The sequence below is a fragment of the Clupea harengus genome, chromosome 23, assembly GCF_900700415.2.
Source record: "Clupea harengus chromosome 23, Ch_v2.0.2, whole genome shotgun sequence".
NCBI classification, from domain to species: domain Eukaryota; kingdom Metazoa; phylum Chordata; class Actinopteri; order Clupeiformes; family Clupeidae; genus Clupea; species Clupea harengus.
This window is the reverse complement of record NC_045174.1, coordinates 3,065,831-3,088,574: the sequence shown is the minus strand read 5'-3', so window position 1 is coordinate 3,088,574 and position 22,744 is coordinate 3,065,831. Positions and strand designations below refer to the sequence as shown.

The 22,744-nt window shown below is 46.4% G+C and overlaps 2 protein-coding genes across 5 annotated transcripts in view; both read left to right on the top strand.

The window, feature by feature from the left end:
- Positions 1–6,077, top strand: part of rnf213b (ring finger protein 213b) — a 38,903-nt gene extending 32,826 nt beyond the window's left edge. For both annotated transcript variants that reach the window (XM_031561597.2, XM_031561598.2), the window contains exons 54-58: positions 1,947–2,024; positions 2,252–2,449; positions 2,915–3,004; positions 4,163–4,338; positions 5,163–6,077. In XM_031561597.2, the coding sequence (XP_031417457.1) occupies positions 1,947–2,024; positions 2,252–2,449; positions 2,915–3,004; positions 4,163–4,338; positions 5,163–5,298 (678 nt within the window). In that variant the 3' untranslated portion in view covers positions 5,299–6,077. The remainder of the gene's footprint in view (positions 1–1,946; positions 2,025–2,251; positions 2,450–2,914; positions 3,005–4,162; positions 4,339–5,162) is intronic.
- Positions 6,078–6,275: 198 nt separating this feature from the next.
- Positions 6,276–22,744, top strand: part of cep131 (centrosomal protein 131) — a 38,959-nt gene continuing 22,490 nt past the window's right edge. For 2 of the 3 annotated variants that reach the window (XR_006151575.1, XM_031561599.2), the window contains exons 1-19: positions 6,276–6,454; positions 7,505–7,701; positions 7,974–8,068; positions 10,786–10,897; positions 11,581–11,717; positions 12,338–12,442; positions 12,598–12,762; positions 13,096–13,213; positions 13,801–13,911; positions 14,229–14,397; positions 14,845–14,942; positions 15,199–15,378; positions 15,715–15,906; positions 16,712–16,849; positions 17,105–17,230; positions 17,438–17,554; positions 18,579–18,608; positions 19,379–19,481; positions 20,968–21,169. Coding sequence is in view for 2 of the 3 variants with exons in the window: in XM_031561599.2 (XP_031417459.1) it covers positions 7,516–7,701; positions 7,974–8,068; positions 10,786–10,897; positions 11,581–11,717; positions 12,338–12,442; positions 12,598–12,762; positions 13,096–13,213; positions 13,801–13,911; positions 14,229–14,397; positions 14,845–14,942; positions 15,199–15,378; positions 15,715–15,906; positions 16,712–16,849; positions 17,105–17,230; positions 17,438–17,554; positions 18,579–18,608; positions 19,379–19,481; positions 20,968–21,169 (2,384 nt within the window). In the remaining variant the exon portion in view is untranslated. The remainder of the gene's footprint in view (positions 6,455–7,504; positions 7,702–7,973; positions 8,069–10,785; positions 10,898–11,580; positions 11,718–12,337; positions 12,443–12,597; positions 12,763–13,095; positions 13,214–13,800; positions 13,912–14,228; positions 14,398–14,844; positions 14,943–15,198; positions 15,379–15,714; positions 15,907–16,711; positions 16,850–17,104; positions 17,231–17,437; positions 17,555–18,578; positions 18,609–19,378; positions 19,482–20,967; positions 21,170–22,744) is intronic. The other variant, XM_031561600.2, reaches the window with a different exon arrangement.

The following is a 22,744-nucleotide window of genomic DNA, read 5'->3' as shown; positions in this document are numbered from 1 at the left end:
TAATGAACATGTTGCAATATCTATACATAGATTTATTTATCTTTTATAGGAGTGATATCTTACCAGCAGCCTTAGCGAATAACGCTAGGCCCTGTTATACAAGATAGTTACTGTCTAAGAGCGAACACACTCCTCTACACAGTCATCTGAAACCAAATAATGAATGCTGAACAACTGAAATTTGCGGGGTGGAGCACCCGCTCAAACTAGGCAGTCTATTATGGACCAAGCCTCAATATTAACCCTCTGATCACAGCAAGGATCTCTCTTACGTTACGTAAGGTAGGCTTCCGTTTAAGAGCGGACACGCTCTTAACAGTTACCAACATTAGATGCTTTAGAACTGAAATTACAGGGCGTAGAACACGCCTTCACCAACCATGTTGGGAAAGTTCAGTTCAGTTCAGTTCATACATTTTAAAATGAACTAGTTCAGTTCATAGTATATAATTGAAAATCTCGAACTAATTCCACATCCCAAAAAAAAATGAACTACCTGTAGTTCAGTTTTCTTTCTTTTTTAAAAAAAATATGTTGTGAGCTTAAATTGTCTAAATCTCTGTCTGCAATACCGCTCTCGGCCTCTGCGCACTTCGGCACCCTCACTTGACAGCCACAGACAGTAGAAGAAAGCACACGCAGCGATTGACTGGTTTGGCAATCCTGGATACAGGACTGTAACTGGTGTGTCTTTCGCCTGGAAGTCTCTAGAAATCTGCCTTATTGAACGAAAATTTTAAAAGAGTGAACGTGCAGTTCACAGTATCGTTCATCAGCAGTAATACAGTAGGCTACGTTCAGTTCACGTTTACCAAAATTATGAACGAGTTCATGAACTTTCGCTCAAATGAACGCGTTGAGGTACAACACTGGTCACCAATCAGTAGGTAAACGCTTCTAGCGTTAACCCAAGTCGACAGGAGTAAAATCCTGTTTGTTTACTTAATTAAATGCTTATGGCGAGAACACCGATTGCAACTTTATAACAACAACGGTACAAAACCAAACTATGCGAACTTCCAACTTGCTTAACAAGTGGGTTTAATTATCAGTTGTAAGGCGAGAAACACCTATACTGACTATGCCTCTTAACCCATTACTGCCGTATCCGAGCGTGAACACTACAAACGGCACCATAGTAGAGGAAAACTGTTGGATTATCCGCCATCGATTTATGATGCTAATCGCAGTCCTTTGAGGGCGAAAATTCGCAGCTCCAACATACGGTTCTAATTACCACAACGGTACAGAACAATTACTATGCGAGGAACTTCCAACTCGCGCAACAAGTGGGTTTAATTATCAGTTGTAAGGCCAATGTATCTTAAACAATTACCCGAGGGTGAATATTACCCACGGCCCAATATTAATACTTACCTTTTCCGCCTGTGAACATACTCACCCCATATGGCCGTAGCCTGCCGGGTAGCGTTTTAACTGACCAATACTGAGGGCACTGCACCCAGAGAATACCGGCGAGAGCACCGTTCGACTGGGTTCATTTCAACCTGTGCCGTAGTGAGCGAGGCCGCTCTGGCCCAGGCTACATCTCACTTAAGAAAACAAACTTCGAGTAACGCAGTTTCTCGGAGGGTGAAATATCCACTGCCCCGACCATGATAGGTAACGAAACTATCAGCGTCTACCTCGAATGAAAATTTGACCTGCTTTTCGCGAGAAGATGCAAGAGGGCGTTTCCTGGGTAGGACGGCCTTTTTTGCTGGCGCACATTGACGACGTCACCCAGGTCACAGGTGACTTTGTTGGTATTAACATTCGACCTGCACGTACGTGCGATGGAAATCCAGTGCTGTAAGCACCGCCTCTGGCGGTCAGGAGAAACGAAATAGAACTACATACTGTCCCTTTCAACACACCACATTTAAGTCCATAGGTATTGTTATTACAACGCACTTTAAGGATAATTATATATTTCTTGATCGCAGGACACTTCAAAGTACCTGAACCGCCACCAGCAGGATTTCTCTGTTGTCCTTGCTGATGTCAGCCGTAAAATACCCCAGGTAAAACCTTTGTCTAAGATAATGAATGTTTTTATCCATTCAACTATGAGATTTGAAAGTTGTTTTATAAAAGTAGTCCAGACATTTGTAGAATTTGTCAATGGTAAATATACTACCTACATGATGTAAATGGGATGCTCTCTCTTCACAGTCGATCTATTCGTGGCTGAGTTGAAAGTGAAACATACAGTGAAGTCAGTGTAAATGAAATGCTAAATCATTTCCAGGAACCTCTAAAGGGCTCTGTGCTTGGAGACATGAAGGTATTGCTGCGGTCTTTCACTGACGTCTGCGATGCTGTGTTCGCTGTGGAGATTGGCCTGCGTTTCCTGGGAAAGACCGGTGGCAAAGGGGACACTCTACTGGTCCCGTACCTCAGGGACTCACTTGGAATGGACCAACAGATCTCCAGCAACATGGCCAAGGTGCAAACTAACACCAGGCTTAAACTTGATATTTATTATTTTGACACAACTGTCAAACACATAGTGATGCTGGGAATGGAACAGCATCAACTTCATACCCAAGTCAGCCATGATTCTGAAAATGTGTTGACAACAGCAAAATCGTTTTCAGTTTATTTGGTGTTAGCCTAGCAAAATGGCCAGTGCCTACCATTCATCTTTAGAATCTCACTCATACTTTTAGTGCCATCAAGGTATACATCTGAATCTGCATTTGTGCTCCCTGGAACATGAATACTTTACCATGCAACTGTGTTGGTGCTATGGTTTATCAGTTTAGCTATAGGAGGTTTTAGCGAGCCTTGTTTACCTATATCGTAGACCCCCATTGAATGAAAAGCTTTAGCCTATTGGGCAAAACATGGAGAAACATGTCCTTTTTTGTCCTTCCTCTTTCTGTCCCTCATCTCCCTTTATCTTCCACAGGCGCTGGGGGAGAACAGCCTGCAGCACTGTGTGGCCACCTGGCAGTTCCTTACCTGCTGGAAATCAGAGCTGATGCTGAGGAGAGGACAGGTGTGTGTGTGTGCGTGTGCGTGTGCGTGTGTGTGTGTGAGGGCGCTGAGTCATTATGACGTACTCAGTCATTACCTCAGAATGACAAAAGAAATGGATGCGGCCTCCATGATAATGTCAGGGCCCTCAGGCACCAGTAACAAAAGAGAGTAGGGGTGAGAAAAGGAAGGGCACACTTCCAACTGTGGCAAGGGAGAAGAGAGAAGCCAGACTCTGGAAGAGAAGGAATGTGTCGTTCCCCTTGGGTGTTCCCAAATGTCACCTATAAAATGGGTATCGCCATGGTGCCAAGCCCCGTGCGTTTCATGGAATGAGAAAGTTCTAGGCCGCACATTCAGTGCTGTATCAATGTGGGCTTGATTCTTCGCTGTACAAAGATTACCTTCATGTAACAGCTTCTTACAATGTGAACTGTACTGTTAGCTGTTTTTGCAGTATGTCATAGGTCATCAAGACAAGATTCTACTGTTCCTAAGCTCAGTAGTAGGTCTTTCATTTTTCTTTGTGATGAAGAAAACAAAATGGATGTATAATTGGAACAACTTGGACATTCTATTATATTGATCCCCTTTAGTTGTATGTCTTTAATGAGACAGTGGGATGCCCTGACCCCAGTGGTCATATATCCTGTGAAGGCAATCAATAGAAGGTGTCCATTGTTGGTCCCATGCGTCTGTGCCATCGATCTGAAAGTTAACTGATCATCAGCCGCCATTTTGACTTTTTGAGCCTGTAATACAAGGATTACTTACATTGTTATTGTAGGAGTTTAAATGCTAGTGGGAGCTCCTGGGCAGCTATTTCAGGATCTTCATATAATATCAAGATAAAATCATATCATTACTCTCCCCAATGACATTGATATTAGATTTGTGCAGGATGGTGATATGTATCAGTGATTTGACACTTAATTTTAAGTAGCCTTGGGTTCAATATACTTAATACTTAAATGGGTATAAATGAATGACTACGGTGGACTTTTAGTGTAAATCTGTGTTGTTTCAAAATGTAGTTACAGTTGGGGTTAGGATTAGAGGTTAGATTAGTAGTCTAACAATATGTACTCATATTAGAGCTACACTGTACCATCATAGGCTACTCAAAAGAAAGTGGGACCATTCGTTTTTTCCTTTAACTGAAGTATGTTTTGTTCCATAGGACCCCTTCCAAAGCCTCTCCCCGGAGTTCCGGGAAAAACTGTTAGAAAAGGACAGGAGTGGAGTGAGGAGGTTCTTGGGCCTGACTGATGTCTGCTTCTTTACCCGGGAAATACATGAGATTCTCCTTCTGAAGACCAACACTGAGAGTCCAGAATCTTATGCGGCTCACTGGGAGTAAGGCAGTTTTCATTCTGGCATCCGTCTTTGCTACAACTCAGTCTCGGTCTCGGTCCCAGTCTGTTGGTTTGTCTAGTGTTGTGTTTCAGTACTGGATGACTCAGCCATCCCTGAACCTTTTGGAGGATTCGTTGTGGGGGAGAAACTCAGGGTTCTCTGCACCCTGTTAAGAAAGTAAACAACTGACAGGGTGTCAAACACTAGTGGGAACTAGGCCAGGTTACTTTCAGCCAATGTTTTCATATCTAATGGCAGTTCTAATATCCTTTGTTTGAAGTGAACCCTCTATATAGCCTATAAAGAATGGCTGAAGTAGTTCTATTTATTTAAAAGATGCTGTTAAGTGGAGGCACTCACACATCAAATAAACACAAACAGACAAAGAAACCCTGAGCCGAAGTGTGTCCACCATAAAACTTGCGTATCTGAAAGGGAATTGCTCAAGACCCCTTGTTACTAAAACAAAGGCATCACACTGGCTATCGCCATCATATCCCCCCATGACACAGGGTTTCAATCACAACAAAGTAGCCCTACTCAACTCTGCATCCATGTCGGGATTTGAAGTCCTTTGACTCGGGAGCGGTGCACTTTGACTCCTCCAGGCAGCCATCTGTCAATCCCAGCTTGCACTGGTCACCTATTGAGGAAGCAGCTGGGTGCTGAGAGTAAAAAGGAATGCGTGTGCTGAGAACAATGGGCTAGAATGCTAACTGTTGCTCCACTGCTTCTCTCCTCTCTTTTCTTGTCCCCCCCTCCTTCCCTCTGGTCATCTCTCTCTCTATCTCTCTCTCTCTCTGTCCCTTTCATTATGTTCACAGCATCAGATCCACCCTGGAGACCCATCTGGAGCAGAAGGCCATGTCACCCCCACCCGAACTCGATGCTCTACCAGAGGAATTAACTCTGGCCAAGGCAGCAGAGATCTGGAAGATTGCAGTGGCATTCAAAACATGACCATTTGCGGCTATGTGTGGCTGATCCATCGGGCACAAACCAGACTTAAGTTATCAATTCTTAGGACTAGTTATTAGTTATTTTTCTTGTTTATACATTTGTTTCCTAATTCTGTTTTAAAAAGCAGGTACTTTTGTTGTTAAAGTCTGTTTACCTTTTATTTTAATTTAAATTGAATGTGCATTCAATATACAGCACATACATTAACAGCAGGCTTACATAAATGAAAAACACACACTTAGGGGATGACAGTTTTATTTCTTGCACTTATTTCTTTTTTATGCCTTAGGTAGCCCTTCGGATGGTAGGCCTACCTAGTACATTTCTGAGTTGTAAATATTAAGTTTTGTACATATAAATTCTGGATATGCTGGGTTTTAGATAATACTTTATAATGGTAAATATTCTATTTCTGGCTTGTAATAGAAGATACATTAATTTTCAATAATATCTAAACAACTTGTTTCGGTGCCTTATTCCTTCTTCATGCAAATTCATCTTGATTGACGGGGAACTTTGAGGTAACAAAGTTAATTTGTCATTGCTTAATTTTGACCAGGCCAACTTGAAGGTCTCATTGTGTCAATAAAGTGTTCCCTTATAACTCTGTTTGAATATTTCCTTGTCAGTGTCCCTTTAGTTTTGTCTTAAGAATTTTCATACAACTTATAGGTAGCATAATGACTTGCTTTCTGTCTTGACTGAATTCATTCTTGTATACGTGAGCATAGGCAGTGAATTTATATGAATACAATAAAATACAATTGTTTTGTCATGAATTATTACATTCTCGTTAATTAAGTTACATGCTATGACCCCCACTACGGATTACTGAAACATCTGCCGCTGTCTAGCCTCCGTACACACCCCCTCCCTGCAAAGTCAACCAAGCTTTCATGACAAACACTTTTCAGCAACCTATCAGATCATCCGTAGTCCTGAGGTAAAGGGATTTCACTGCCAATCACAGCTTTCGAGGGGCGGAGTTCTTGTGTTTTCTCGTTGCCTAAGAGAAGATGTTGTATTGTTGGTCCATAACTGTCTGAAATCGCAAACGGAAATTTGCCATCTGACACTTAGATTGGGACTAACACAAGACTTGAAACAGATTAGGAGTTTTTCTCAACCTCTGGGCTATCGGTCTGCGCATTCTGTCGTGAGTTGTTTTGTATTTGATTCTAGCTGTATTTGGGAAGGGGGTCCATCCTTGGTCCGTAATGGGGGGGAAGCAAGCAATTTCACTGTATGGATTCAAGATTTAGCAAGCACTTAACGTCACTAGACTTACATCCAAGCAGGTAGTCATCGAGTCTACTGGATAGGTATCTTGAATCAAATGTTTGCATTTTTGTCGACCTCGGCTGGACGACGTAGCTAACATCGGCAACATTAAGTACCTTGTTGGACGTTCACACAAGTAGATATTTCTAATAACACGTCAGTAATGTTACACGCTAAATTGCTAGCCAGCAAGCTAGCTAACACCACTGTTTATTATTGTTGTTTAACGATGCCATTTGCCGATTGATGGGACTTGTGTTTTTGTTCACCTAAGAAGACGTTATGATTAGACTTCCAATCTTAACCATTTTTAGAACTGAATTGAATGGACATAAGTTATAACGAAAACCTTTCTTGGTAGTGCTGACAGGTCAGTTAACTTTACTACTGTAACATCAGTTTGCTATTAGCTTGCGATTAGGTATAGTTAGCTACTGCGTCGGCAACAATGTTGCATACTCCTGTTAAAACAAGACTGACTGCTTTTCTGTGGCCTGGGTTCATTTTTGTCGATAGTGTGATGCAGTTTTTCATTAACTAGATGTCATCAAAAAGCTATGATCGTCTTAAGCATCTTTACTGGCTGCAGCAGTAACTGTATGTAATATTTACGTTGTAGCCTACGCTTTAGGTTACGCATGTATTATAATGGTGTACGGTGTTGCTGGATTGGCAGCAACAGTGACTGTGAATCTTGTAATATCATGTATTTGCCAATGCCTTATGAATTCAGTTAATTCACTTTTAATCCTTTGAGTATTTGTGGGACTGGTATGTACCCATCTGTTTGGTCTTAACAGTGGTACCTCTGATTTCCAACCCCTCTCTCTTCTGTCACTTTTTTAAACAAATACACTCACACATACACACATACACACACACATACACATACTCACATTCACACATACACATTCACCCTCTCTAGACTTTGTGACAATGCACACCACACGCAGCCCCACGTCCATTCCCTCTGGAGGAGCAGGGGATGCGCCAGACCTCAGCCTGACCGGCTCCCAGCTCTCTGTGACCAAGAGGCCGAGCAGTGCCTCCCCGGGCAAATACTTCTCCCGCTCCGTGTCGGTATCCGTGGCCAGTGAAGGAAGAGGAAAACGCAATACACTGGTGAGAGTGAAAGTTGAGCACTTATATGGATGGTGTATTAGGTTTCTGCTGACTGTTATCAACCGGGCAGTGTGTGAACCTGTATCAGGGCAAACAAGTGTGTAATTGGGTGTGCAGAAACCTGTTGTTTTGCAGTTTGTTCCAGAAGCAGCATCAGGTCCCAGTTCGGCTATCTTTAGCGAGCATCACCTCCAACGCAGCATTTAAGTCTTCATCACCTTGGTAACTGTACAGTACAAGGTTTCTAATGATACCCCATCTCTTGTTGCCAGGGCGATGTTGCATTCAGTGGCTCCCGCTCCATCAAGAACCTACGGCGCTCCAACAGCACCACCCAGGTGAACCAGCAGGCCCACGTCAGCCTCAGGTAAGCAAGACATTCCCCCAAAGTTTTGGCTACTTTCTGTGATGGACACCGTACAAGAGGATGGAGATTATTCAGTATGGTGTGGGGCTACTGTATATATTAAGTGTCCTTCGCTACTGTGTACTTTATGCTTAATTAACTGATAAGCACAGTATACTTTTTATATTTATTATATGACTTTATTTATTATAGTATATTTTTTATATTACTATGTGTTTTTGCAGGATTAGGTTTATAGTTAATCACATTTGATAATCTGTACATAGGATGTAGATAGTAGCCTATCATTTATCATTTAAGTTCACTGTATTAAAGACACTAAATATAACATCATGTATCATGATCAGGGATCATGTAGCGTTGGACACATTTAACTTTTATATTCAGCCAGCCTCTCCTGGAATCTTACGTTTACTTCTGATTTTTAGATAACATTTGAAGATTGTAGATAGCAGTGAGCGTATCAGCCCTCTTCTCGTTAGGGTATTTGACCAATGGCAGATAAGAGCAGTAGCCTAACACTGGGAAGATTGGAAGTATTTACCATTGCTCGTGGTCGTATTCGTGCACCAGGGCATGCCTGAGCATGTGTCTTAAAGCAAGCGGAGCACTGAAAGAGTGACACGCGCGATCTTTGTGTGATTTGATGTATGTATGGGGGTGGTGGGGGGGTTAGGCTGTATGTGGGGGGGGTTGGAGGAGGAGGCCACTGATCTATCGCTATTTAGATTTTGGAGCAGTCTTACGTCTTTGCCCCCCTCTCGTCCCTTTAACAAGCTGTCTCAGCATTTCTCCCCTCGAGCCGAGCAACAGCTGGCACCCCGGAAGATTCCGGAGGGCTCTGGAGGAGACAATGGGCATTGTGGGCCGGCGGCTTCTGAATCAGAATGGCCAGAATGAGGGGGAGTGGTGTTAAGATAGAGGGGTGGAGAGGGTAGGGTGGGTAGGGGTGGGGGGGGGGGGCAGAAGTGCTGTCGCCACGGTGTGTTACCCTGCTTTGTCAAGAGTGGGAGGGGTTATGGGGGTGTGAGGGGTGGGGTAAATGGGGGGTAGGGGGTTGGACAGGAGGTGCAGTGGTGAAAGGAGAAGTGTGCGCTCTCGGTGAGCCCATTGTTTGGCAGCTGCCAGCACCCGCTACACACACACACACACACACACACACACACACACACACACACACACACACACACACACACACACACACACACTGCCTTCTGGGATGCCTGAACACTGGACTTAAGCAGAAGACAATCCAACTCCCCACCTCACCCACCCGCCCACCCTTCCTCCCTCCTTTCAACCCCCCCACTCTCTTCTTAGTCCTTCATAGCTGTCATCCGGTGACCTGCCCTTTCCCCACTTGTAAAGAAGAGTGTGAGTGTGTGTGTGTGTGTGTGTGCTGGGGGGGGGGGGGGGGGGGGGCTCTGTAGGAATGTGCGTCTTTTAAAATGCAGTGGTGGATTGGATTGCGTTTCATTGTGCCAGCAGCCTTGGCTCAGCTGCTCCTGCAAGGCTCCGGGCTGAATGCTAATGGACCCGAGGGCAAGCAGGGGGTGTGTGTGGGCTGGGGAGGCCCAGGCGTCAGGCATCTGTCCCAGCCGCCATCAGCTGTGCATCGGCATCTGAATGCAAACGAGAGAGACACAGAGAGAGAATGAGGGTGCAGTGCCATGTGTGAACGCCATATGTGTGTGTGATTGTGTGTGTGCTCATTTATCTCCCACTTGTCTGTCTTGACCATGGAAAGCTGGTGTGTGTGTGTGTGTGTTGTGAGGGGGCTGGTGTGACCTGGTGAGAGTACTGATACCATGCATGAATCAAGGGCACAGTTTGTGCATGTTTGCAGCTGTCACCCTGCAAAGCACCCCCCCCCCCCCCCCTACTTCTGTTCTGCAAGCAATACAAAATACAAGGGCACTTTAGTGGAGGACCCACAGATAAGGTTTCCAAGGACATGTAGCTGTTTTGGGTTCGTTCGGAGATATGGTTCCATCTCTCAGCGCTGGCTGGCTTTGCAGCTACTGTGCATGTCTGTTTGTGTGTGTGTGTGTGTGTGCGTGTGTGTGTGTGTGTGTGTGGGTATGGCTGAAATGAGACTCTTAAAGAGACACACTGAGCCGATCTGTTCTCTCTCCATATAAACACACACACACACACACACACACACACACAAGCACACACACACACACCTACGCAGTGCCTGGTAATCGTTGAGAAGTCAGGCATAGAAGAGCGTTACGGTTGCCAACGGAGGCGTGCGGTGCCTTACGTAAATGAAGACTCCTGCAGTAGGCTGTATCTGCTAACAGGATCAGCTCATTAGCACAGCTCTTGATCCAGGAGATACCGTTAATAATTAGAGATCAGCTTGATCCGTGTCATGAAATCTCATAGCCCTTATTAGACTAGAACTACATGATCAAGAACAGCGTACCCACCAATGACCTGGACACAACAACTCATTGATGCTCTGCAGTTACATAACTCTCTGTGTACTGTAACCCCTAAACCTAGTTTTATGTTAGTACAAAGTATCAATTATTAGGTGTATCCAAGTGGTATAATTCTAATAATTGTCACTTTTTTTGTCTGTTGTTGCAGTATAGCCAGTTTCCTCATATACAAAGAGGGCTGTGTTAACTAAAGTGTTACCAACTTTTTTGTATCGCTTTTTAAGACTCGGATCAGACATGAACAGGGCTTGTTTTCTTTCACAGCGAGGAGCGCTCGGAGGACTTCCTGGCCTTGTTCGACAGCAGCTCGAGCGGCCGCCGCAAACTAGCCAGTCTCAGCAAGGCCTCCCCGGACCGAACCACCTGGAACATTCTGGTAAAGCAGCACCCCAACACCAACACCCCGCCCCCCCGCCTGCGGCCCACGACCCCTGCTGTTCTGGCTCAGCTCGTCAGCAAATGGGCCGGTGTTACCCACAGAAAGCTAACACGCTAGGCTTTATATAACAACAGTTCACCTTTGTTCCTAGCTGTGCTATATTTATGAAGTCTTTGGAAAGTGCTAGCGATGCCAGTGCTTAGAAACCTGCTGTTATTTCACATACACTCAGCAATGAGTCATTCTACATGAAAGTGCCCACGAAAGCGAAGTGAGAGATTAAATTAGATGTATGTTATTTTGCGTGCTAATTGGCATGGCAAACCAGTGGTAACCGGTAGTCGAGAGAATGAGCTGCGGTACAATGAAACGGCAGTAGTTTATGTGTATGTGTGTGTGTGTGCAAATAAAAATGCATATGCATCTGTTCACTATCTCTCCAATTTTTACTAAAACCTTCCTCAACATTAAGAGATCTCCCTCTCTCTCTGCCCCCCCCCCCCCCCCCCCCCCCCCCCCCCCCCCCCCCCCCCCCCCCCCCCCCCCCCCCCCCCCCCCCCCCCCCCCCCCCCCCCCCCCCCCCCCCCCCCCCCCCCCCCCCCCCCCCCCCCCTCCCCCCCCCCCCCCCCCCCCCCCCCCCCCCCCCCCCCCCCCCCCTCTCTCTCTCTTCCCACCTCTAGGATGACCAGCCGCGGGCGTTCCCTCTGCCCAGTAGCTCCCGAAGTGTGGGTAGCATGGACTCCCCCACCGGCCCCAAGAAGAGGGAGCCGGGCAGCAGCGGCGTGACCCTGGCTGCCAACTTCACCGCCAACAACAGGTGGGCTAACTCTAACCCTAAAACTTACACTTAACACACAACACGTAACACTAACACCTAACACTTAACACTAACCTAACATGCCTCAGTTTGAGGCCATAGCAGAGGGAGAGGAGGACTACTACTAGAGGGTTCTGCTACTTAGGTCTGCTTAGTAGAGCTGAAAGCGTGCAGACTGGGCACATTGCTCAGTGGTTAGTTTCTGTCTCTCTCTATCTACCTCTCATCTCATTCAGCTGTCGATCAAAAAGGCAATACTGCCCTGAGGTAGAGAAGTTTCAGATTCCTGTGATTTTTTTTCACTGTTTGGCTGTCAAGGCTGGCGAGAGGGAATCTCTTTCTCTCGCTCTCTCTCTCTGTGTGTGTGTGTGTGTGTGTGTGTGTGTGTGTCTGTGTGTCTGTGTGTGTGTGTGTGTGTCTGTGTGTCTGTGTGTGTGTGTGTGTCTGTGTGTGTGTGCCTGGACCTTGCTACATGTGTAGCATCAGAGTTCCGGAGTTCATGGCAGCACCTTGCAGAGGCTTGTATAGCCATGAATGAATAAGTGTGTGATGTCTGATATGTCCTCACGCACTGCTTTGCTAGCTCTTAATAATCCCTATTTTCCCCCATCATGCCTCAGGAGTAACAAGGGTGCAGTAGGGAACTCGGTCACCACCATCATGCACAACAACTACTCTGAGAAGCCCCTCACGCCCAAGAGCTCCAACCAGAAGCCCTCCTTCAAGTATGTGCAATCTTCAAAAGATTAACGCTTAAGAGAATCTCTCTTTCTTTCTCTCTCTCTCTTTCTCTCTCTCTCTCCATCTCTTTCGCTCGTCTTTTTCTTTGTCGGGAGGATGACTGTTATCTCTGCCTTTGTCTCTGCCTCCTCCAATACAGTAACATAATCAAGGCCACAGTGCACGATGAGAGTTCCTTGGAGAACGGTTCCCTCACTAAGTCCCAGAAGAACTTCTCCTCCTCCTCGTCGGCGTCTAACAACAACGCCCTGCGCAGCCCCTCACAGCCCCGCAGGAGGGAGGTCAGCGAGGAAGAGGCAGAGAGGTGAGCACACCGCACAGCCACCGCAATGCATCATGGGAACCACCTAGGAGGACTATCTGTGCCGCTATTGTTTAGCCCCATCTCAGCTCTGTTTCATTCATCATTAGGTGTCTCGTCCGGGTATTTCATTAAGTAATTTTGTTAATTGTCTTTATTTCTTTTAATGGGTATTCCAAAGAGGCTTTATTGGAAGTTATTTTCATTCACCCACATCCTGCTATATTTGAACATGTATACAGGAGACATAGTGTCATAGGTTAGCATGCTTTTAATGCGACTGTTATCCTATTTGATCATGCGGCTCCTTAAATCTCTTGCGCTTTCTGCCCACAGGTTCATCCAGCAGGTGAACCAGGCTGTGGTCACCATCCAGCGCTGGTACCGACGCCACATGAGGAGACGCCAGTCCTCAGCGGTGGCCCTCAGACGGCTCCTCATCAGCAAGAAGAAGGTACGCTGCAGAGGTTCACACCTGGCTGCTTTGTCCCCGTGAGACTCTTGAAATAACACGACAGCTTAAGGTGATATCTTCACCAGTGGAGAGTTTCTATCATGCTTCAAATACTTTACTCTCCTATGCCTCATAAAATATATGTTTTATGGACGATCTAGTTCTGATTTGTGAACATTCCTCCTTCTTATGCAGTGATAATACCTATATTACCATATATAATACCTATAATACCATAATACCTGCGCTGATATTAAATAGACATGGTTTTATACATCAACTGTAGTCCCCCTGAATGTGTTTCTGTGAGGTTTAACTATCTAGTTCAACTGTAGTCCCCCATGAATGTGTTTCTGTGAGGTTTAACTATCTAGTTGAACTGTTGTCACCCATGAATGTGTTGCTGTGAGGTTTAACTATCTAGTTCAACTGTTGTCACCCATGAATGTGTTTCTGTGAGGTTTAACTATCTAGTTCAACTGTAGTCCCCCTGAATGTGTTTCTGTGAGGTTTAACTATCTAGTTGAACTGTAGTCCCCCATGAATGTGCTTCTGTGAGGTTTAACTGTGAGGTTCCCCCTGAGTAGGAGCGTGAGCAGAGACTGGAGGGAGAGAGGCCGCCGGAGAAGAGGAAAGAGGAGGACAGGAAACGCATCAGAGAGGAGAAGGCTCGTCTGGCGCGCCTCGCGGCCATCCAGGTGTGTCTCTACTCGCCGATAGTCAGGATGACTGCAGGGCCTGTCAGATCTGGCAGATTTGATTAATACGAGGCTGTCGCTGTCTAGCATGCCTTGTCATACCTTTCAAAGACGTTTTTAGTCATCTGTTCAATGACATGATAATGTTTAATAAACATTTTGGGTGTTTGTTTGTTGTGTGTGTGTGTGTGTGTGTGTGTGTGTGTCTGTGTGTGTGTCTGCGTCTGTGTGTGCGTGTGTGCGTGTGTGTGTGTGTGTGTGTCTGTGTGTCTGCGTCTGCGTGTGCGTGTGCGTGTGTGTGTGTGTGTGTGCTGCAGGAGCTGCAGCAGAAGAGAGCTCAGCGTGCGGCGGAGGTGCAGCAGACGGCGGAGGAGGAGCTGGAGGCCCTGAGGCGCGCTGGGAAGGTTGGCCGAAAGAAGTCCTCCAAGAGCTCCCCGACCAATCAGCTGCCTGGCTCACCCACCGACGCCAAAGCCAAGAACACAGGTACCACCAACTTACAAACCACCAACCAGTTTCTCAAAAACATACTGTTACTGTCATTACTGTGGGAAAGGTCATCCAAAACATTCCTCTCTCAAGCATTCTCACTGCAAAGCTTTCAGCAGTATTTACTATGAATATATCATATAGGTGTTAGTGCTGAACATTAAGTGTCAGCTGTATTAAATTAAAAAACAAACATGTATGTATTTAAATTGTCTCAGAAGAGTAACTTAATTAGCTGCTTGACAGATGCATTGGTGTAGGATTTTTTTTATCACCATATGTGAGTTAGTGGAAATGTCTGAAAGATGTTTCTCAAATAGCCTTCAAAGATTTTGTTTTGCTACTCCAAACCGTGGGATTCCAGTGAGTCCTCAGTACATCCCCCTGAGCAGTTCTAGAACATTCTCTATACTGTCCTGACTGTGGCTGTCTCCATACCAACAGATTCAAATGTTAACGTGGTCCCAGACCTGGATGACATCACAAACCTCGGGACAGTGTCGCCAGCGTTGTCTGGTCGTCGTGATTCCCAGTGCTCTCAGGTAATCCCATCCCATCCACCAAATAGGACTACAAATACCATATGTCAGTTACACTCACAAAACTACATTTCCTCATTTTCAGCAGCAACCAAGACTCACTCTGTTTACTTTGAGTCATAAACTAAACTAAACTCCCTGTTTTGTTACCGTTAGGTCACAATTCATAAGTCTTAATAAGTGTGTACACTGCAAAATACATCTGTTTTTAAGGGTCTTACACCATCTGACTGTCAGATCTTTGCGTTTTTTCCTACAGGAGATTCTGGAGAGGTCTGTGAGCATGGAGGACCATAGGCAGGGTGCGTCGTCGAGCCGCGCCCAGTCCAAGACCAACCTCAACGACCTGCTGGACACCATCAAGCTCCTGGAGGAGGAACCGGAGAGCCTGTCGGAACACAAGAGCTACAGGAAGGAGAAATACGCCTGGATTGATGAGGTGAGGAGGAGGCCCACATTGCTCTAGGTTTGGGGTCATGACCTCTCTAGTGCCTCTAGGGCCCCATGCTGGAGGGTGTGTGTGTGTGTGTGTGTGTGTGTGTGTGTGGCATGTGATGTATTGGAATGCTGGTTTGAAGCCTCAGGACAGTGAAGTATATCAAGATCAAGTCAGATAAATCACCTGCTTTCTTTAAAAACCTCACCGCTGTGTTTTGTTGCCCTCAAATAGTGGAGTTTTGGTCATTTTGTTGTTTTTCCTCAAATAAAATGTTTGTTCCTCCTCTCCTCTCTCCTCTTAATCCCCTTGTCTTCCTCTCCTCTCCTCTCCTCTCAGGACGGGGACTCCACCTATCTGACAGCCGACAACCTGGAACTGCACGGGCAGCTCAGCCACCCCCCAGTCCTGCCTGATGGGGGCGCCCTTCTGTCGGAGGCCAAGCTGCAGAGCATCATGAGCTTCCTGGACGAGATGGAGAAGTCAGAGCAGGAGCGCCCACGCTCCGTCACCTCCGGCTCTCAAAGAGAGGTGAGACACAAGACCAGTGACCAGTGCACCACCACGTCTCTGTCTGAAGTCATAGAACACCATTAGTGCTACCGCTACTTCCACTGCTAGTGCTGCTGCTACTACTACTATTACTACTGCTACTGCTACTGCTGCTACTACTACTGCTACTACTACTACTACTACTGCTGCTACTGCTACTACTACTGCTGCTACTGCTACTACTACTACTGCTACTGCTACTACTACTATCATTATTATTATTATTATTATTATTATGATTATTAGATTTGTAGTAGTAGTATTTATATTAGTGTTATTATTATTATTACAACTACCATGACCACTGATGTTAACGTTGTTATTTATCATTAATTGTTAATGTTGATGGTGCTGGCCTTGCTGGAATTGCCTAGATATACAGTACACAAAGCCTAGCTATAGCAGATTATGGTTTGAAATTTGAAATCAGGACCCATTGCAGCTGTTATTGTGACTTGCCCATGAAGGACCTTATCAGGTCAGTCAATCCGTGTGTTATTGTTTTTAATGACCTCGGATTTGAAAGACTGGTGGTAGACCGTGAGAAAAAGTGTTTTGCCTTTGATGGTTCTCCTTTATCCTTCAGTAAGTTGGTTATAAGGCATCCAATGTCAGCGGTGGGGACGGGCATCTCTATTAGTAGAGACCAACAGGACTGATGGATTAGAGCTCTCTGAAAATAATTTGACAAGTTTGGCAAAGGGTGTTCATTGTGTGTGTGTGTGTGTGCGTGTGCGTGTGCGTGTGCGTGTGCGTGTGGGTGTGGGTGTGTGTGTGTGTCTAGGCTCTGCTGTCTGAAGAGGAGTTGGCAGGTGTGGAGCAGGCCTCTGCTACTGCTGCTGAAGTGACGGGCACCATGATGAGACTGAAGATGGATCTGGAGGAAAGGAAACGCACCGTCAACATGCTGCAGGCTGCACTGGTATGAGAAACACACACACAAACACACACACACACACACACACACACACACACACATATACACACTCAAGAACAGTATAAACAAGTTAACAAGATCATATAAAATCACACATACATAAATAAAGTAATTAACAATTGCATGGTGTGTGTGTGTGTGTGTGTGTGTGTGTGTGTGTGTGTGTGTGTGTGTGTGTGTGTGTGTGTGTGTGTGTGTGTGTGTGTGTGTGTGTGTGTGTGTGTGTGTGTGTGTGTGTAGAATCAGCAGCGGGAGCTGACTATCCGTCATGTGAAGGAGACGGAGAAGGAGCTGAACCGTACCATTCAACAGCAGAGAGAACAGTACGAGGCCACTATCCAGAGACACCTCAGCTTTATTGACCAGGTAACACACACACACTACACACACACACACCCATACTACACACATACCACACACACACGCGCGCACACACAAATCGCCAGTATTTCTGTTCAAAGCAAACATTATATTTGTGAGGAACTTCTCTTAGATATGTGGAATTAGCTAGACAATCATGCCTTTCTTTTCCTCCCTCCCTGTTTATTCCATCTCCTCCCCCTCTCTCCTCAGCTGATCGATGACAAGAAGGCGTTGAGTGAGCGCTGTGAGGGGGTGGTGGTCGAGCTCAAGCAGGTGGACCAGAAGTACACCAAGAAGATCGCCCAGATGCAGGAGCAGCACGAGATGGTAAGAGAACCCCTTCCCCTCCCTCCCCCTCCCTCCCTCCGTCCCTCCGTCCCCTCCATCAGTCTGTCCTTCTCCTCCTGCTTCTGGCAGTGGTCCAGTCAGCCCTCCTCTACTGATCCTGGGTCAGCCTGGACGTGCCCGGTAGCACCTGACTCTAGTTTAGGTGTGACCCAGATTTCTTTCCCAGAGCCCTGAAATGTGCAGTAACTCCACCGACACACCTTGCTGCGTCCAAATCAGCTGTTTAAGCTTTGAAACAGCCGGAGTACAGTAATGGCTTGAAGAGAAAAGGCTACGGTAATACAGAAGAGCAGTTTGTCTTTACATTTTTTTGAATTTTTTTTCAAACGAGCAAGTAGAGTCCTGTTCTCACAGCATTGTCTTTTTTTCACTTTTTCACATTTTCTTAACTTTGCTTCCGCTCCCATTGACCGTCCTAGTTTCACTGAGAGGGAAGATTGCCAGCGTTGCCCTCTCAGAGTGCCTGAAAAACTGCCAAGTGCAACTCGACCCTAAAAAAAAGTGCATCCACCCCCTTTTGTTTCCCTACCCTACCCGGTGCCAGCTCCTCATTCACTGGCTCTGGCTGCCTCCCTTAAGAGCTCTGCTAGCTGGCAAACAAAACAAAACACTGGGTGGGATGTCTGCTTCCATTGCCAGGAGTCTCTAAAGCCAAGATCATGTGCGCCTCTACAAGTGCTGAACCTTTTTTGGTTTGTGGCCACCGGGTGGCGCCAGTGAGTCACCAAGTTCCTAAGTCATGGGAAGTAAATAAATTGGGGCCTTCTGGAGAAGTGGAAGTGGTCTGTGCTGTCACTGGTGTGTGTGTGTGTGTGTGTGTGGGTGTGTGTGTGTGTGAGGGGGGGGGGGTTCAGTGTGTCTGCTTGCAAGACGGCATCTACTGCTTATTAATCTGCCTTTCTTTCTCTTCTTCTCTCACTCTTCTCTCTGTCCTTCTCTAATTGGCCTGTTTTGGTTTTCCATGTGATTGTCTCTTCCTCTGTCTTTTTTTTTCTGGCTGTAGGTGTGGCAAATACTGGGGCCCTTGTGTGAGGTAACGCTTTTTCTTCCTCCCAGTCTAATCCTCCATTAATCATCACATGCTCTCATATTAGGTCTTTTCCACTCCTCTCTTCTCACACTCGTCTTTCAGCGCTCTCTCTATCCACTTCCCTGCTTGCCTCCCTCCCTCCCTCCCTCCCTCCATGCCTGCCTGCCTGCCTGCCTGACTTCAGTCTGTCTGTCTGCCTGCCTGACTGACTGACTGACTGACCGAATGTCTGCCTGTCTGTCTGTATACCTTTCTGTCTGTTTGTCTGTCCTCCGTGTGTGGTCGTCTGGGCGGTCTGTTGACGCAGTCCTGCTGACTGTGTGTGTGTGTGTGTGTGTGTGTGTGTGTGTGTCTCTTGGCCTCCCGTGTTCCTCTGAAGTCATTGTTTGTAGCGTCCACCCAGCGTCCAGAGACAACTCATCACACACTCACTCACTGGTTTCCGTACGCCTCCGTCACCCCGTGCAGACTGCGCTGGAGCAAGAGCCCTGTGTGGCCCGTGTCCTTCTTTAAAAAGGCGTCACACACTGCGGGTGGGAGACCAAATGCCTGTTCGCGTGCTCCGAGCGTGGCGCCTTCTAACAAAAGCTCTCTCTGTTTCTCTCTCTCTCTCTCTCTCTCTCTCCCTCCCTCCTTGGCTCTCTCTCACTCTTTCCCCAAACACTCTCTGCCTCTCATGCTTCATGCCACATTCTCATCTCTCTCATTCTCTCTCTCTCTCTCTCTCTCTCTCTCTCTCTCTCTCTCTGTCCCTCTCTCTGGATCATCAACAGGAGATCAAGAAGCTGAAGGAGCTGATGAGTGCCACGGAGAAAGTCCGCCGTGAGAAGTGGATCGACGAAAAGACCAAGAAGATCAAAGAGATCACCGTCAAAGGTGCCTGACCCACGACAGCAGCAGCCCCCCCCCCCCCCCCCCTTGTCCCCAAAAACATATAAACACAGGACATAATAGAACATGCCTTTTGTGCCGATAGGCACGGCACTGCTCAGCCCATTTAGGCACATCTGAAGCAGAAGAGAAAAACAAAAAACCTTTGCACAGTACTTTGAAAGTAATTTGCCAAAATGCCAGATATTCTCTCTTTTATCTATGACCATATATTTTCAATATATTTGTGTCATTAAAAATATACTATAAACATTGTGTACGCCAGTATGGGTCTCTCATAGTTAACAGCATCAGTGCAGAGGTTAAGTAGGTGTTAGGTGGCAGCACTCGAAACACTGAAGTGCTTGTTTACACGCACATGTCTGCAGTTAGTCTAAGTGGTGGCAAGAGGACAACAGCAGCTCTTATTTGTCCTATATCCACTTCTGGGAAAGTAGCGCCAAGCTATAGCGTAACATTGGCTCTCTATCTAAAGTAGCGCCAAGCTATAGCGTAACATTGGCTCTCTATCTAAAGTAGCGCCAAGCTATAGCGTAACATTGGCTCTCTATCTAAAGTAGCGCCAAGCTATAGCGTAACATTGGCTCTCTATCTAAAGTAGCGCCAAGCTATAGCGTAACATTTGGCTCTCTATCTAAAGTAGCGCCAAGCTATAGCGTAACATTGGCTCTCTATCTAAAGTAGCGCCAAGCTATAGCGTAACATTGGCTCTCCATCTAAAGTAGCGCCAAGCTGTAGCGTAACATTGGCTCTCTATCTAAAGTAGCGCCAAGCTATAGCGTAACATTGGCTCTCTATCTAAAGTAGCGCCAAGCTATAGCGTAACATTGGCTCTCTATCTAAAGTAGCGCCAAGCTATAGCGTAACATTGGCTCTCTATAGGATTAGTGTATGTCAACACGTCTTGGGCCGGTGGGAACACTGGCTCTATGGCATGGGGAAATGCTGGCTTGAACTTCAGGTGCAGGGTTGACAGGGAGCTCCCACTGATCTCAGATCAGTTCCTCTGAGTGTTTGGATGAGTATGAACGTTTTTGACATGCTCAGACTTATTCGATGTTTAACTGGAAGAGTTGGATCAGATTAGGAAAGGCATTTGATTCCGTTTGCTGTCATCGGTGCTTGACGTGACCAATGCAGAGCAGCAGAAGGGTGTGGATGTTGAGTTGGTTTTCTTTCTTGTTTGCTTTTCTCTCTTTCTCTTTGCTTTCCTTTTTTTAATTCTCTCTCTGCCCATCACCTTTTGTCTATCTCTCCTTCTCTCCCCTCCTCCCTTCCCCATCCCTCCCTCTCTCTCTTTCTCTCTCTGTCTTTCTCTCTTTCTCTCTCTCTCTCTCTCATTCTCCTTCTTCATCCTCTATGTCTCTCTCATTCCCTCCACCCCTTCATCACCTCTCTCTCTCTTCCTCACTATCTCCCTCTCTTTCCCCCTATCTCCCTTCAACCCCCCCCCCAACACACACACACACAGGCCTGGAGCCTGAGATCCAGAAGCTGATCTCGCGGCACAAGCAGGAGCTGAAGAAGCTGCGGGTGCTGCACGAGGCCGAGGTGCTGCAGGCGGACGAGCGCGCCGCCCAACGCTACGTCCGTCAGAGCGAGGAGCTGCGCCTGCAGCTGGAGAGGGAGAAGGAGGAGCAGTGTCACAGGGAGAGGGAGCTGGCCAAACAGAGGTACACACTCACACACACACACACACACGTGCACACACACACATACATACACACACACACACACACACACACATGTGCACACACATCTATGTGTTTGTTCCCACACACATACACACATACACACACACACACACACATCTATGTGTATGTTCCCCCCCACACACACACACACACACACACACATGTGCACACACATCTATGTGTTTGTTCCCACACACATACACACACACACACAGACTGTAGCAGTACATTCCATCAGGCAGCAGCTGGAGACACAGAAGAGGTGCCAATAGTACCAGGAAGTGAGGGAGCTGACCAAAAAGATGTACACACATTTACACACACGCACGCACACGCACACACACACACACACAGAGACACGCACACACACCCGCACACACTTGAGCATTACATTCTGTTAGGGAGCAGCTGTAGAGAGAGAAGAAGCCAGCCAGACAAAACTATAGACATGACTGAATAAACAGAGGTATACACACACACACACACACACCACGATAGACTGGTGTGAGAGAATGGCCAAATAGAAAAAGCCCAGGGATAAACCCACAGCTACGTACACAGTCTCTCTCTTTCTCAACTCAAAATAGACTCTCACATTCACACGCACGCACGCACGCACGCACGCACGCACGCACGCACACACACACACACACACACGTACACCTCAAAATCAGGCCACTGGTGCCTCATGTGCTACCCGATATGCATGTAGTGCGATTCTAACACTGTTGCCAGGGGGGTTGATTTTGAATTGTGTGTGTGTGTATTTTGCAATTGTGTGTGTAGTTCTCCACAGATATCTCAGTATGACGACACGCTAGGCTGCAGTAAGCTCTCACACTAAGCTCTCATATGTTCATATATGCCACAGGAAGTCTGCAGACATGCAACTGTAGAACAGCACCACCACTTGTTTGCAGTCACCGGTTACGTCCCTCACCACATTTGACAACTGAAAAATAATATCTTAAAAAAAAACTACAACGAACAAAACAAGGTTCTTAATCACCGTGGATTGATGATAGTCGAATTGATCCTCTAAAATAGAGACAAAGACTATATTGCTTGGCTCATAGATGTCTGTGGCTAAAATTGTGAAATTAGGGTCTCCGCTGTGAAGCGTGCAGGTTTGGATATTTGGGCATCAACATCCAGGGGTGTATTCACAGGTGATATGATTTGAATGTGTTGCTTGCTAGGAGATTTTATATATGCTAGGATGTCTCATAAGGTTTCGGGGAAGGTTTTCTCTCTGCAGAGTTTTGTATCCGCTGGCTGCTAATTGACAGTAACATTTCAGTTTAGCTCTACTCAATCCCGATAGCCTTTGAAATTTGGTACATTTGTATTTGGGGCAGCTATGTAGTGTAAACAAAAGATGTATTGATTGCTCTGACAAGCTCAGTCCTTGACAAGTAGGGTCCAAAGCCCTCCTCGGTCATGGGGCATTAGAGTCTTGCAAGACACAGTAAATGATATGCATCTGTCTAGGCCTAGAAATGAACACTCACCACAGGGACAGACTACCACCATCAGTTATACTGTATATGAGTC